The sequence below is a fragment of the Mobula hypostoma genome, chromosome 6 (assembly GCF_963921235.1).
Source record: "Mobula hypostoma chromosome 6, sMobHyp1.1, whole genome shotgun sequence".
NCBI classification, from domain to species: domain Eukaryota; kingdom Metazoa; phylum Chordata; class Chondrichthyes; order Myliobatiformes; family Myliobatidae; genus Mobula; species Mobula hypostoma.
Genome location: NC_086102.1, coordinates 33,244,386 through 33,261,815, shown reverse-complemented (window position 1 = coordinate 33,261,815; position 17,430 = coordinate 33,244,386). Strand labels below are relative to the sequence as shown.

Below are 17,430 nucleotides of genomic sequence, written 5' to 3'. Positions count from 1 at the left end.
ATGCTCAAGTCCCTTAATTAACCTGTCTCAGTGCAGGTAGACTTTAGGACCCAGGAGAGCTCTGGACTTTATTTAACCTGTTCCAGTGCGGTGGACTTTAGGACGCAGGGGAGCTACTGCTGAATCCGTAGTGTTTCAGTTCTGTTGACGGAAAACGATCACAATTGAAAATAAAGTGGAAATAATAAAGCGGTTAGAAAGAGGTGAAACGCCATCATTCATTGGAAAAGGTTAGGCTACAGTCGGTCAACGATCGGAACAATTTGAAAGGATAAAGTGAGAATAATGGAGCATGTGAAAGGCCCTACCCTGATGAAAGCTACAATTATTACTAAGCAACTCAGTGGTTTAATTATTGAAATACGTATGTTTCTTAAGTGTTTTATATGCATAGAAAGGTAAAATATATATTAGAATGAGAGAAGATGGCGGCGCGACGCAGCGCGCAGCAGCCACTCCAGAATGAATATCTGTAATCTGTCAAGTAGGATGCCGTGCACAATCCTGATTTGATGGAGACGGATGTGAGAAGCACAGAGGAACATCTGGTAAAACTTCTGAAATGCCTGTTTTGCTGCCGCTGCTACTGTGCGATCCAGAATCTCCGGAGGGGAAGGCCCCGAATCCTCGGCTTTGCCTGTTGCTTGGCAGCTGAGGTCGGGATCGAAGTGCTCGGCAGAGATGATGCTGGGTGCTTGGTGTCGGAGGGCTGGTCAGAGGCTTAAAGTTTTCGGATGGACTCAGAGTCGGCTGTGGTCGGGTGCTTCCAGGGTGCTGCATCGGCAAGTTTGCGATGCTGGAGGTTCATGGCAGGGAGAGTTTTTCTTCCTTCTACCGCCTGCATGAGATGATGGGGCTATCGGGACTTTGAGACTTTTTTTTTTACTGTGCCCATGGTCTGCTCTTTATCAAGTTACGGTATTGCTTTGCACTGTTGTAACTATGTGTTATAATTATGTGGTTTTTGTCAGTTTTAGTCTTGGTCTGTTTTGTGTTTCTGTGATATCATACTGGAGGAACATTGTATCATTTCTTAATGCATGCATTGCTAAATGACAATAAACGAGGACTGAGTGTCCTCATAATCTAATCTAATCTAAAAAAAATACTAAGACAAACGTTTGACTAACTGACGCTAAATAATATCGGATGTACCTGTTCCAATTTACATACAAATCTAACTTAAAGACTGCCTATACTTTAAAGCATCTCTAGATTACTTATAGTACCTAATACAATGTAAATGCTATGTAAATAGTTGTTATACTGTATTGTTTAGGCAATAATGACAAGAAACCGTGGTTGGTTGAGTCCGCGCATGCGGAACCCGCGGATAAGGAGGACCGACTGTACTTTTATCCTCAATATACATTTTGAGATTGATTCTCCATCGATATTGTTTTTTCTCTTTTTACAAGAGAATCTCTTCATTAATTTTTTCATTTTTGATAAACCATACATATGTCATTAGCAATGTCTCATTGTCTCACACAGTTGACTCATCCAGTTGTATCCAAAATTCTGTTTTTGTAGCTCTGTGCATAGTTGATACTCAATGTCTTCACTCATTTCATCACCATGTTGAGCTACTGAGTTATTATTCAGAGGAATTGATTTCAAAATACCGCTATCCATTTTGAGAACAGTGATTCTCAAAGGCCTGAGAGAGGAGCTTCTCCAATGAATTGGAGGAGGATACTAGCGGGGATGAAGGCAGGACAGAGAAGGCTAAAGTTTCTGGATGGTGGAAATTTCACGAGGTACAGGATAGATATGAACCACAGAAGAAATTGTTCTCAAATGACAGGAGTAGGCAACTATGGCTGACAAGGGAAGTTTAAGGGACAAGGACTGCATAAAAGACAAGGAAAGGGCATATAAGGAAGCAAAAGCAAGTAGAAAGTTGGATGATTGGGAAGCTTTTTAAAATCCAACAAAAGGCAACAACTATAAAAGCTGTAAGAAGGGGAAAGATAAAATATGAGGGCAAACTAGCCAATGATATTAAGTAGGATACCAAAAGTTTTTTTCAAAGGTTTACATGCAGTTATGATGGTGTGACTTTGTTTTTTCTTCAAGCCTGTGGGTGGACCACTGCTAATCCAATGGACGAGGTATTCCAGTGGCAAGCTACAGCATGAAATATTTCCACTGGGCGTTCACGAGTGGCTAATTATTTTATTGCCTGTCCTTTTCATCGTGATGCTGTGACAAAGTCCATCTCTGTTTATTTTTAGCTCCTTTTCAGAATTTTCAGGAACCATTTTCATATTGTTCTTAATGTGATATCTGTTATTTGGAGTTAGGATTTTCTAAATATTTTGTGCAGTTAAATGCATGAGCAGCATTTGTCAATTTTTCAGATAAACAACAGCAGAACAGTCATTAAAATTTACTTATTGGATGAAAAATCTTGTCAGTTTTGCTTTATTTGTTAGATGGCGTTTGTGAAATTTTATTACTGGATTCCTTTTCTCTGTAGGTCTGTGTATTGCATTTAGTCAACAGCTGTTGCTATTCTAAAACCAATCATGATGTCACTGTCTTTCTTCTTGCTAGGCTGTCCTCATAAACAAGGATGAATTGCTTTAACTCTATTTCTATAGGTTTTGAGAATCAATCACAAATAGGCCAGGAATGTTTCATCAGACGTGCACTTGGGTATTATGTAAGATGGTGCATTCTGTGTTTTGCATTGGGCTCTTAATTAATGGACTGGTGGTCCTCAGTGCAATTCTGAATGTATTTTCCCCATTGAGTGGTCGTGGGTCAGGAATTGTCAGAGATCGCTGAGGATTTTTAGGGTGTTTTCAAAGACCCCTCGAAAACATTCTTACATATTTAATTTATTCAGCCTGGTAATTTCTTTCTGTGGCAGAGCTTAGAACAGAGTTGTCAGCTGTACACCAGTGAGATGTGCAACAGGAGCAATAACTTGTTTTTCTTTTCCTAATTTGACATTTTGCATGTTCTTTATTGTGGCTGTTTTAATTTCAGTTCATTGCCTCAGCTCCCAACTCTATTCATAGGGTTATAGAACACTACAGCAGAAACGGGGCCTTTGGCTTATCTGGTCCATGCCATGTCTCATCACCATATTAAGAATGTACCTTGCCCATAGCCCTCTATACCCCTTCTGCCAATGTACCTATCTGAACATCTCATTAATGTTGCTATCAAATCCACATCCACTACTTCTGTAGGCAGCATGTTCTACGCTTTGAGTGAAGAACTTCACCTTTAGAACTGCACACAATACTCCAAATTTGGCTTTATCAACGTCTTGTACATCTTCAACATAACATCCCAACTCTTGTACTCAGTATTATGATTTATGAAGGCCGATGTCCCAATTGCTTTCTTAACAACCCTATCTACCTGTGGCACAATTCCTATGGAATTATGGATCAGATCACTTCATTCTATCACACTCCTCAGTGCCCTACTGTTCATTGTCTGTCCTTGTTTGTCCTCCCAAAGAGCAACACCTCACATTTGTCTGCATTAAATTCCATCTGCCATTTTTCAGCCTATTACTCTATTCCTCCCCCTTCTATATTTGTGGCTGAACCAGAGTAATTGCAGCTTGGTGTCCTATTGGATAGTGTCAAAGCACTAATCTTATAACCATACCACCAAGATGACTACCTTTCTTCCTCCTCTAACATTGCCTCACCCTACCATTGCCTCAGTGCATTTACCATAGAAACATTTGAGGCAGTCATCTTCCATTCCAACATGCTCCAGGCCAGCTTCCCATGTTGATCAACACACATCAACGTTGCTTTGTCAGGAGACAAAGGGTCTCAGCCCGAAACGTCGACTGTACCTCTTCCTAGAGATGCTGCCTGGCCTGCTGTGTTCACCAGCAACGTTGATGTGTGTTGCTTGAATTTCCAGCTTCTGCAGATTTCCTCGTGTTCCCATGTTGATGTCTGTTTTCCAGTCCCTTTAACTCGTCATCTTCCTACCCACTGACCTATATAGGCTCCCAGTAAAGTGGTACCATGAGTTTTAAATTCTCTTCTTGAATTCCAGTTCTTGGGTGTCCTTCCCTCAGGCACTGCCACTGTGATCTTCTCTAGATTCTAACTTTTCAAGACTTCAGGATTGAAGGACATCCATTTAGAACAGAGATGTGGAGAAATTACTTTAGTCAGAAGGTGGTAAATCTGTGGAATTTGTTGCCATGTGCGGCTGTGGAGGCCAAGTCATTGGGTGCATTTAAGACAGAGATAGATATGTTCCTGATTTAGCCGGGGCATCAAATGGTATAGAGAGAAGGCAGGCAAGTGGGGATGACTGGAAGAATTGGATCAACCCATGATTGAATGGTGGAGCAGACTTGATGGGCCAAATGGCCTACTTCTGCTCCTATATCTTATGGTCTTATGGTTTCTGCACCATTCCAGTTCAGGCCTTTACTTTGTATCTAGTTTTAATAGCACCACCTTTGATGGTTTTGCTTTCAGTGGCTGAGGGTGTACCCACTAGAATTCTTTCCTCTTCCACCATCACTCAACTTTTCGACCTTCAGGTAACTCCTTAAAAGATGTTTTTTGTAATTAAACTTTTGATCATTGGCCAGCCCTCCAACTTTAAAATAACTCTCCCAAGAAATGTCTTTTTATATATATTCCATATTAAATGTATATTCGTATATATTTTTTATTGCTAAAATGTAGTCATACAATTTCCTTACATTACTTCTGCAGCGCTTAGTTGGAGCTGTAAGATGCAGATGGTAAGCCAGGGTTGCTCTGCTGGATCAGTTTACAATTGACTATAGTTGATCTTTCTCAAGACTGACAGTTGTTGAATTGGATGGGGCTAGGGGCAATGTGAAATAGGGGTTAAATGCTTCATTCAAATAATTAAAGGCATGTGTACCTCTATCATGAGGCTCCCAATTCAATTATGACTCAGTTACGATCAATGAGAATGGGATATTATGTGGTATTCCCTGAAGAAAAATGTTTGTTCTGGTTTGGAGAAAAACAAAAGAGTTGCTGCCTGGTGATGATCATTGAGTTGTTTTGTTATGTAAAAAGCATGCACTGATGTTACAATTTTAATGAGATCAACTTGCAAAGCCCATGTCCCTTGTATGAATTCTTCTTCTTCTTCTTGGCCCATCACCCCAACTGGGGCATAGGGTATTGACAGCAGCTCAGCAGCGTCCTCTGTGCCCATCTTTGAAGATCCTTCCTCTCCCAGGGATGAAGTCTCTAGAACTTCTGTTGGCGTTTCTGTAGCAGTGTTTCAATGGGATAGAGTTGTTAGCCCTATGCCCAACCCACCTCCTTTCACAGCTGGGCTTGGGACTAGCCAAAAATTCCCTTGAATGAATAATAAAAGGAAAAGCATTGCTGAAAAAGAAGTTGACTTTTTGTATGATTTTTGAAATGGTTAACTTGAGAAAGTTACATCTTCAGTAAAGCGGAAGACATACAGCATAAAAATCTTGTTTTAACTAAGCAGCAAAACGAATCCCAGATCACTTTATGACCTTTCAATGCATCACAGCTCATGGAAGGCTTGGCACCAGCAGCTACTGTGGAGGAACTGATGTGACTTTGAATGGATTTCGTGATACCACAAATTAATTCTATATGGAAGGAAGGCTGAACACAGGAAATATAACCTTCCTCCTTACAAAGTTAATATCAGGAATAACTGAGTAAAATAATTGGTATAAATATGATAGACCAAAATGCCTAATTCTGTGCTGTAAGACTCCATGACTGTAGAAGTGATGGGAAATTATTTTGATCTAATCACCCAGATCTTGTTTTTGTAATTGTCTGTATTTTGGGATGATGGAGGAAAAACTCATGGAAATTCCTCGTACGCTCAAACAAGCAACTTACTGTTATTCAAAATGGATTGCTGTTTGTGGCTCCACAATGTTTTTTAGTCATTCCAGGGACATGGACATAGTTGTCAAAGGCAAAACTTATTGACTATTCTTCAGTAATTTTGGGAAACATGAACAGTATGTACAACAGGACAGTCAATATAGCATAGAAATACAATTGTGTCAGTGTAAATTAATCAGTCTGATGTCCCGGAGCCTGTTGCTCCTGGCTTTTATGCTGCGATACTGTTTCCTGGATGGTAGCAGCTGGAATAGTTTGTGGTTGGGGTGACTCGGCCCTATTTACACACCTGTCTCTGTAAATGTCCTGAGTAGTGGGAAGTTCACATCTGCAGAGAGTGGTGGCTGTCCGCACCACTCTCTGCAGAGTCCTGCGATTGAGGGAAGTACAGTTCCCATACCAGGCAGTGATGTAGCCAGTCAGAATGCTCTCAACCATGCCTCTGTAGAAAGTGCTTAGGGTCTGGGGACTCATGCCAAACTTCTTCAACCACCTGAGGTGAAAGGGGCGCTGTTGTGCTTTTTTCACCACACAGCTGGTATGTACAAACCATTTGAGATCCTCGGTGATGTGTATGCCAAGGAACTTAAAGCTATTCACCCTCTCAACCCCAGATTCATTGGTGTCAATGGGAGTTAGCCTGTCTCCATTCCTCCTGTAGACCACAACCAACCCTTTGTTTTTGCAACATTGGGGAAGAGGTTGTTTTCTTGACACAACCATGTCAGGGTGATGACTTATTATCTGTAGGCTGCCTCGTTAGTATTTAAGATAAGGCAAATCAATGTAGTAGTATCAGCAAATTTAATTAGCAGATTGGAGCTGTGGGTGGCGACACAGTCATGGGTATACAGAAAGTAAAGGAGGGGGCTTAGTACAAAGCCCTGAAGGGCACCTGTGTTGAGGGGCAGAGGGGCAGAGGTGAGGGAGCCCACTCTTAGCACCTACCGGCCATCTGACAGGAAGTCCAGGATCCAGCTACACAAGGCAGGGTGAAGGCCGAGGTCTCTGAGCTTCTTGTCAAGCCTGAAGGGAATTGTGGTGTTGAATACTGAACTATAGTCCAGGAACAGCATTCTCACATAAGCATCCTTCTTCTCCAGATGTGTAAGGACAGTGTGTAGAGCAGTGGCTATTGTGTTGTCTATTGATCGGTTGTGTCGGTAGGCAAATTATAGGGTGTCCAGTGTGGGTGGTAGCAGCTACAGGTGTAATCCTTGGCCAGCCTCTCAAAGCACTTGCTTATTACTGAGGTGAGTGCGATAGGATGCCAGTCGTTAAGACATGTTACCTAGGTTTGAATGGTTTTATTTGAATGCATGCAATGTTGTGCAAAGATCATACACGTGGCTGCAAGTATGTACCTGTTCTGTGTTACAGTGGTATCTGCTAATGTTTTACTGAAGGGAATAGGTGAACCAAGTAGTTTCAGTTCTCAAACTAATATTATAGCCATATTATTGTCAATAAACTACATTTCGTGCTTCGGTTTCAGCCGTCTTATTCCCTGTGTATAAAAATCCACAGCAATATAATTTATATCCGTAGATTATCTTCCATGTAGCCACTGGTATTGTGCAATAACATCTCTCTGGCTCCAACAATGATTTAATAATCTCTAACTACTGTATAACAGTGTGTTATTAAATTATAGATAAGGCAGAAATCAATATTTAAAAGCCTACTTGTATGGATTCCATTAATAGGATTGTATCTTGTTCCTAAGATACCACAATTGTTGTCCAGGCTACAGAGGTGTGATGTGGGTATGAAAATTATGTTACACTATTTTAAATGTTGATGGTAAATGTTGGAGATTCATTTTGTAATTTTACTATTTTTGTATTTCTTGCTTAATTTTTAATAATGCTGTTTTTTCATTCCCACAGATCTAATTACCTGTTTAGACAAGGGGAGCCATTTCTCAGAGCCTGAATTCAGGTAACGACTAATTTAGTGGATGGTTACAGGGATTTGGTTTTGAATTACATTCAGATAAATAAGCTACAAACATTTTAAGGCAGACTATTTTGTTCAGCTTTCTGTAATATGCCACATAATATTAATAAAAGTAGTAGTTATTATTTATGAATTGCATTGAATTCAGAACAGATCTTTTGGAGTTTTCAGTCATGTGGGCAATCTCATCTGCCTTTTCCATTTCCATGTGTCTCCTGCTTCCCTTTCCCCATCTGTAGACGTAAATGGTGAAATGTTCTGTTTCTCTCAGAGGCCATTCAAGGTTTTCAGTGTTATGCAGGTGTCTCCAGATTTATTTTCTGCACGTGTTACATTATGTCTTATAAAATATTAGTTGCTATTTTAGTTGTCTCAACCTTTCCATTTCTATCTGTCTTTTCCTTCGTAATTTGAATCCAGTTTTATCATAGTGCCTGCTCTATTATCTAACAGCTGTAATTAAATAATTCCAGGTTTACAGCCTCTGTGTTCGATGAGCTGCTATGCTGGGCAGTGTGAGGAGAACAGTGATGTAATGTATGAAAAATGTGGCCTCTGTTAATGTCTAGGGAGAGGGTTCAAATACTGGGTTAATCACAAGGAGGAGGATGAAATTAACACCAGGCATTCCTTCGTATTAACCAATAATGTTTCAAGTTTTATTTAGTCACTGACAAAACCTGAGTATCACTAGCAATGTTGCTGCTCTGCCACTCCCCTGAATGTTGTTTGGCCATTTCAGGAGGCAATTCATTGTTGAATATATATGAGTATAGCAGACTCCCTTTCCTAAAGAATATTGGTAACGATCGGGTGGTCACCATAAGTGAAATCTGTTTCTTTTTATTGTTCCAAATGTATTCAGTTATCTTAATTTCAATTATCCACTTGCCATGATGCATAATTGAAATGGATCCCAGCCCATGTTTGAGTGTGGCCACGCAGGATTGACTGTCACACTTAGACATCTAAAGCGGAGTAAAAACAGCAAAAATATTGTTATTTTTACATTTGAGTCTATCATGCAGGCAGAGAAGCTAACCGGACTTTTGGTCCTCAGTTCACCATCATTATGTGTTCAGTATCCAGTTGTATTAGAACCATAAACCCAGAGGTTGCAATCATTGTGTATTGATATCCAGAAATTTTGCTTTTATTTAATTTCATTTTTGAGATCAATGAGTTGTGGGCAACTGGAGCATTTATCACTTAGCCCTAATGCCCTTGATAAGGTCACTGTGAGCTGCCTTCTTTTAGTGCCCCAATTTGTTTCTAGTTAATGTACTGGAAAGGGATTTCCTGTATTTGGATCCAAGTCGAATTCCTTGACCAGACGGAAATGAACCTTGAGACGAATCTTCTAGTTGTTGCTGTTCTAGTGTTACGGGTGTTACTGTCCCTGTCCTTCTTGGTTGTAGTGTATTGAGTATTTTTTTGATATTATGTGCATTTTATTCAGTTAGCTGGAGGAAGACTTCTGCGATGGTGAGGACCTTCACAGGAAGCAGAGGTAGAAGATCTGTTTGGCATTTCTGGCTAAACAAAATGCTTCCATGTTTCTCCAGTAATGTGAGGATTGAGATGTTCCTGGAGCCTCCTTTGTCCTCCACACATCATAGCATGATGTGGCCAGCAGAATTTTGATATGATCCAATGATTGTGAGATTGCCTGCTGTCATTTTTCCCCTTGTTTGGTACACAAATGGTCCTTCATTTCGGTATTCACTGGGCTGGCATTTCATTTTTAGTTATGTCTTGTGCAGAAATTCATAACTTTTCAGATTTTGCTGACGTACATTTCTGATGCAATTGATGGGGCACAGTGCCTGAAGAATGCCCAGTTTTGAGCTGCCAGTTCTGTTTTGAATCTATCCTGTTTAGCATAATTATGGTGTCACACAACACAATGGAGATGTCCAAAATGTGCACCGTGACTTTTGTCTCCACAAGCAAGCACTCTGTCGTGGTTACTTCCGCCTTAGCTCTTATGGGCAAATGCATCTGCTGTAGGTAGATTGGCATGGGAAAGGTCGAGTATAATCAAATATAATTAAGTGGGTGAGCGTGTATTTTTCTGAAAGATTTGATATGCCTGCTAACATTATCTGCAGCAGACCCAGTTTGGAAGCTGTGCACCTAGCCAGCTTGGATGCAAGGTAACATTATTGAAATGTATTTGCATTTCATATTCTAGTGAATTTGAGTCAGGATGTGTACTATTACCAAGTACATTACATTTGCTATTAATGTGATGGGAATAGTTTGACATAAAACATCAGTGAGTAGTTGTTAAATATGGATGCGTATTTCAATGTATGTAAGAGATAGGAGCTCGAGGAGGCGAACACTTTGCCATTTTGAAAGCCCATGAGTGATTGATCATGATTTCCAGTTTCCTATCCTTTCCCAAAATCCATGCAGTCTAAGCGTCTGTCTGTGTCATCCTTTAATATGTTCAGTGACTCTGTATCCACGACCCTCTGGGAAGAGAATACCAAAGAACCATAATAGAACATTATAGCACAGTACAGGCCCCTTGGCCCATGATGTTGTGCCGAACCTTTAACCTACTCTGACACTGTGAAGGAATTCCTCCTTAATGGACAAACTTTATTCCAAATCCCTATGTCCTCAGGTGCTCATTTCCTCATGAGGGAAACTACGTTCTGAGTATCCACACTGTAAAGCACTCTCTGAACCTTGTATGAATCACTGTTTACAGGAAGAAAAAAATTAAATGGATCAGCATGTACTTTTAAAAAATTCTGCTACTGATACCTGCTGAAATAAATTAATCGTACTGTTCATTCCGCTGAAATGTGGAACTATTTACTGTGGATTAAGCAGTGTGGGTATTTTATAGTTGGTCAGCATTCAGGTCATTAAACTCTCTTGTAACTGATGTGCAAAGTAACAAGACAAGTTAAAGTATAGAATTTTTTTTTAATGCTGCAATTTTCAGTGATTTCTGAACAAACAAGATAGGGTTCTTTGAGGCCCATAAACTGGTGGGCATGGAAGCCCTTTCTAATACTGTGCCATCTGTGTTTAGTATTATTTTACTATTTGGTACAAAGTTCAGCAAATTTATTATCGCAGTATATATACTGTATACAACCTTGAGATTCATCTCCTTACAGGCAGCCAGAAAACATAGAAACCCAATAGGACCCATTTTAAAAAAAGACCATCAAACACCCAAAGTGCAAATAAAAAAAGAAATCGTGCAGACAACTGGAGTTCACGAAAGTGAGTCCACTGCCGCAAAGCCAGTCATCTCTGCAGCCGATCCAGTAGCCCGTTGGTTGCAGACCACAGCCTCAGTTCAGTACAGAGACGAGTAAACCTTCTGGAGCAGCGAGCTGAATGATGGCCCGATCCTCACTTCCAGCCCCGACACCACGACCTTTTCGATCTGGCCTGGCGCTTAAATAGTCCGAACCTCAGGTTGTTCCTCGCTCTCAGACCCGGACTCTGTCTTGTCGCTACATTCTTGGTTCCGGGTCTCACCGCCTCTCACCCTGGGTTTCTTTGTTTCCAATTCAGCCTGGCGCTTAAATTGATCAAAACTCTCAGGCTCGAGCTGAGTAGTTTTTCCAGAGAGCTTTGAACTACATTCCAACAGCTTGGTTTTTCAAGTAGCATTTATCTGAAATTCCTCCTCCCTTGGGAAATTTTGGGGAGGTACAACTGTCTAAATTGGGCTGCTAGGTTGCATAAAGCTGTTATTACTTCTGTCAGCCCTATCTGGGCCACTTATTAATTACAAAGCAGATTTGATTTTACTCCCAGCACTAAGCATGGAATTGCCAGATGAAAAATGGGCTGTCCTTCTAGGTTGCCTTTTGATATCCTTAATAATTGTGTGATACAATGCACAATTGACTTATAACATCTATATACCTTCATCATTTAGTTTATGTCAGTCAAAGAAACATTATGAGGTAACTCCAAAAGCTGAAAACTACTGGAACCAAGTACAATATTACCCATTCATCCCAAGCATACAACATTTACTCATTAGCCAGGAACTCATTTCCACAGCTCAGAATTATGTCCTCAAGTCATGTGTCCTCTGGTTGCGTTTGTACAGGAACGATATGGGGAACAAATTTGATCCTGACTTATAGCCCTGCAATTAGATTGTGTTACATTGATAGTGTGATGTTCTTGAAGAAACTAACTGTACTGTAAAAAATCCATGGAGCTCTGGCTATTTAATTTATTTGATTTTACTTACTTACTTAGTCGCTCTGCAACCCCAGATTTAACTCTAGCCTAATCAGGGGACAATTTACAATGACCAATTAATCTACTAACCAGTACATCTTTGGACTGTGGGTGGAAGCCAGATCACCTGGAGAAAACCCACACATTCAATGGGGAGGACGTACAGGCTCCTTACAGATGAGGTCAGAATTGAACTCCGATGCCCAGAGATGTAATTGTGTTGTGCTAACCGATAAGCCACCGTGGCACCCTTGGGGATTGTAAATCTTCAGCAGACAGAAAGGCAGTTCCCTCTTTCAGATCTTGTTCACTTCTGTGGCAACTTTTTTAGTGAGCACTTAATTCCCTTTTTAAGAGAGTTACTGCAACAATAGTTGGCAAACCGTAACTTTCATATTCTAACTATTAACTGTATAAAAACAAAATTTTTCTAATTCCCTGCTAGGCCCTTGTGATTTACTTAAAATGAGTTTCTCAGTATTATCTCTGAATTAAGGACTACTGGGTTGATATTTTGTTTGTTTCTCATTTTCAGCAGGTACTGTCCTGCTGGATGCCTGACCCCTTTTGGCGACATCTCTGGAACTATTCCTCATGGTTATCGTGATGTAAGTATAGAAAGCGAGAGCAAGCTTCTGGGGATTAATTACCAGAGGGAATCCTCTAAGCATAATACACCACTTGTACCTCCATTTGTACTCTGATATCTGCAGTTGAATTGTTTTTTGTTTAAGAATAGTTATATCATGCCTTTCCTTTTGGTATTCTTTTTGCATTCTACAGCTGAATATTGCTTTGTAAAATTACATTTTTTAAATAACTTTAATGTCTCAAATCTCTCCACATTGGCACTGCCTTCAAAACTTGATTTTGAAGGTCTCATTGAGGAATATAAATTGTACCTGATAAATCTATATCAGATTGTAGAATATGAATACATCGGACACAATGTAAATTGTATCAGATAAAGCTGTCCAAAATTTGTGCTTTTTTGCTATCATCCATCTGTGTACTTTTGTCCCATTCTCACCATAAATTGCTCTGTTTCTGTTTTTTTTATGGTTGCATGTAAAGTAAGGGGAAAGTATTTGGGAATAAAATCACCCAAAGAATGGGTAGGTGTTAAAAATGGTCTTTCCTTGACCTGGGCTCAAAAGAAAAAATGCTCATTTAGATCCCTTTTCATTTCATGTTGGCAAGGTTGCTGTTCAGTTTCCCTCCTTTTCCCCTGTCTTATTGCTCAAGTATGAATAATTGCCAGAATAATTTGTTTAGAAAAGCAGCTTCTCTTTTATACAAATACACAATGTCTAACTGCATTTGACTTGCATTCTGCTATTTTGCTAAAGGGTTCAGCCTTCAGTTTTGTTGACTGCTTCTCTCTAGCACTCAAATCGGTTAAGAGTCTCGTATTCACATAATATTTTGTAAAAGAACAATCTACTTTTTATACATATTGAAGTGACATGACTATTATGTTTCCTCCATTACGTCAATGATAATGGTTAGGTAGGTTCATTTGCAATCCACAAGACTTAAGATATTTGTTGTGTTTAGCTAAAGTTGTGACCTTAGAAATTCCCCCTTAATGTTTTCAGCAGCTTTTTATTCATTACAGTAACACTTTTTGTAAGCTTTTTTTCTGTCCAACAACTCACTGTTGAAAAGCTTAGCTTACACGCAGAGCATTAAAATGAATCTTATCACCCGTGCCAAAATCATAACATGATGGAATTTTTATTTAAAGATTTGAAAATGATTGAATGTGAAAGCTAACTGTTAATAAAGTCAAACAGTTAAAACATAATACATAACCCTTCAAGGCAAAAGAAAGCAGGAAGGTGGTTCAGCTACGGCTATTAATAAAAGTTAACATCATATTTGATCAAAGAAAAAGATTTAGCATTGCCCAGTAGGCTGAACTGACCAGTAGGGGAAAACAAGAATTTAGCAAAGGGCAAAAGTATTCAAAGATTTGAAAGATACATTTAATGTCAGAGAAATGTATATAATATACATCCTGAAATACTTTTTCTTCGCATCCATCCACAAAAATAGAGAAATGCCCTCAAAGAATAAATGACAGTAATATGTCAGAAACCCAAAGCCCCCCAGCTCCCTCCTCCCACGCGTAAGCAGTAGCAAAGCAAAAATCCCCCCTCCCCCACCAGCAAAAAAAAGCAATGGCACCCACCACCGAATACTCAAGGATGCAGCAAAGCATCAGCAAAAATACAGACTTCCAGTACCCCAAAGACTACTCGTTCACCCAGCATTCGACATACCACAGGCGCGCGCTCCCTCTCTCTCTCCCCCTCCCCCTCCCCCCAAATAAGGGGAGAAAGAGGTATCCCCATTTCATAGCAAGAGGGGAGACATAACAAAGCAACTCACTGATTTACAATGTTAAAAGTCTGTTGCGTCACTTTTACCGAGCTCTGTGCCCAAAGAACTCAGGTCACTGGGCACACAGCCAGCAGCCAGCTTGCTGCTTTTGATCTTCCATCTTCATGACACACCGGATTCCTGCAGAGGCACCGACATTTGGTCTGCACGTCTCCAGAGCCACGAGATCCTGGAATTCCGAAGGTGAGCTAATCTCCTAGGCCGCATCCTTGGCATATCGAATAACAGCCAGTCGTGAAACCCCGAGAGCGGGTCCCATTCCCGCAAAGAACCAAAGTCAGCGAGTAACTCCAGGTCAGGGTCTTCAAAAGAACCCTGAAAGGGAAAAATAGATATTGAACATAGAACATAGAATAGTACAGCACAGTACAGGCCCTTCGGCCCACAATGTTGTGCTGACCCTCAAACCCTGCCTCCCATATAAGCCCCCACCTTAGATTCCTCCGTATACCTGTAGTCTCTTAAACTTCACTAGTGTATCTGCCTCCACCACTGACTCAGGCAGTGCATTCCACGCACCAACCACTCTCTGAGTAAAAAACCTTCCTCTAATATCCCCCTTGAACTTCCCACCCCTTACCTTAAAACCATGTCCTCTTGTATTGAGCAGTGGTGCCCTGGGGAAGAGGCGCTGGCTATCCACTCTTATCTATTCCTCTTATTATCTTGTACACCTCCATCATGTCTCCGCTCATCCTCCTTCTCTCCAAAAAAGTAAAGCCCTAGCTCCCTTAATCTCTGATCATAATGCATACTTTCTAAACCAGGCAGCATCCTGGTAAATCTCCTCTGTACCCTTCCCAATGCTTCCACATCCTTCCTATAGTGAGGTGACCAGAACTGGACACAATACTCCAAGTGTGGCCTAACCAGAGTTTTATAGAGCTGCATCATTACATCACGACTCTTAAACTCTATCCCTCGACTTATGAAAGCTAACACCCCATAAGCTTTCTTAACTACCCTATCCACCTGTGAGGCAACTTTCAGGGATCTGTGGACATGTACCCCGAGATCCCTCTGCTCCTCCACACTACCAAGTATCCTGCCATTTACTTTGTACTCTGCCTTGGAGATTGTCATTCCAAAGTGTACCACCTCACACTTCTCTGGGTTGAACTCCTTCTGCCGCTTCTCAGCCCACTTCTGCATCCTATCAATGTCTCTCTGCAATCTTTGACAATCCTCTACACTATCTACAATACCACCAACCTTTGTGTTGTCTGCAAACTTGCCAACCCACTGTTCTACCCCCACATCCAGGTCGTTAATAAAAATCACGAAAAGTAGAGGTCCCAGAACAGATCCTTGTGGGACACCACTTGTCACAATCCTCCAATCTGAATGTACTCCCTCCACCACCACCCTCTGCCTTCTGCAGGCAAGCCAATTCTGAATCCACCTGGCCAGACTTCCCTGGATCCCATGCCTTCTAACTTTTTGAATAAGCCTACCGTGTGGAACCTTGTCAAATGCCTTACTAAAATCCGTATAGAACACATCCACTGCACTACCCTCATCTATATGCCTGGTCACCTCCTCAAAGAACTCTATGAGGCTTGTTAGACACAATCTGCCCTTCACAAAGCCATGCTGACTGTCCCTGATCAGACCATGATTCTCTAAACGCCTATAGATCCTATCTCTAAGAATCTTTTCCAACAGCTTTCCCACCACAGACGTAAGGCTCACTGGTCTATAATTACCCGGACTATCCCTACTACCCTTTTTGAACAAGGGAACAACATTCACCTCCCTCCAATCCTCCAGTACCATTCCCGTGGACAACGGGGACATAAAGATCCTAGCCAGAGGCTCAGCAATCTCTTCTCTCGCCTCGTGGAGCAGCCTGGGGAATATACCGTCAGGCCCCGGGGACTTATCTGTCCTAATGTATTTTAACAACTCCAACACCTCCTCTCCCTTAATATCAGCATGCTCCAGAACATCAACCTCACTCATATTGTCCTCACCATCATCAAGTTCCCTCTCATTGGTGAATACCGAAGAGAAGTATTCATTGAGGACCTCGCTCACTTCCACAGCCGCCAGGCACATCTTCCCACCTTTATCTCTAATCGGTCCTACCTTCACTCCTGTCATCCTTTCTTTCTTCACATAATTGAAGAATGCCTTGGGGTTTTCCTTTACCCTACTCACCAAGGCCTTCTCATGCCCCCTTCTTGCTCTTCTCAGCCCCTTCTTAAGCTCCTTTCTTGCTTCCCTATATTCCTCAATAGACCCATCTGATCCTTGCTTCCTAAACCTCATGTATGCTGCCTTCTTCCTCCTGACTAGATTTTCCACCTCACTTGTCACCCATGGTTCCTTCACCCTACCATTCTTTATCTTCCTCACCGGGACAAATTTATCCCTTACATCCAGCAAGAGATCTCTAAACATCGACCACATGTCCATAGTACATTTCCCTGCAAAAACATCATCCCAATTCACACCCGCAAGTTCTAGCCTTATAGCCTCATAATTTGCCTTTCCCCAATTAAAAATTTTCTTGTCCTCTCTGATTCCATGATAATTATAAAGGCCAGGGAGCGGTGGTCACTGTCCCCCAGATGCTCACCCACTGAGAGATCTGTGACCTGACCCGGTTCATTACCTAGTACTAGATCTAGTATGGCATTCCCCCTGGTCGGCCTGTCCACATACTGTGACAGGAATCCATCCTGGACACACTTAACAAATTGATAAGGAAGGGGAAAGCACCAACAAAAGTAGCTTTGCAAGAAACATGAAGTGATTCTAAAAGGGAAAAAGTTAATGCAGCTTTCTCACTGATTGGGATATCGGAAATGATATTGATGAATAAGGTGAAAGCACACTATGAGTATTAGAAGGGTATACTCAATAGGATGAAGTGATTAATTTCTGGCTCCCAGTTTCTCATTTGAGGATACATTAATCAGAATACCTCTCTAATCTTGAACTTAGAAAAGTT

The 17,430-nt window shown here is 41.0% G+C and overlaps 1 protein-coding gene across 2 annotated transcripts in view; it reads left to right on the top strand.

Moving 5' to 3' along the window:
• Positions 1 to 17,430, top strand: part of dcbld2 (discoidin, CUB and LCCL domain containing 2) — a 115,164-nt gene that overhangs the window by 59,276 nt on the left and 38,458 nt on the right. For both annotated transcript variants that reach the window (XM_063050526.1, XM_063050525.1), the window contains exons 4-5: positions 7,769 to 7,820; positions 12,604 to 12,676. In XM_063050526.1, the coding sequence (XP_062906596.1) occupies positions 7,769 to 7,820; positions 12,604 to 12,676 (125 nt within the window). The remainder of the gene's footprint in view (positions 1 to 7,768; positions 7,821 to 12,603; positions 12,677 to 17,430) is intronic.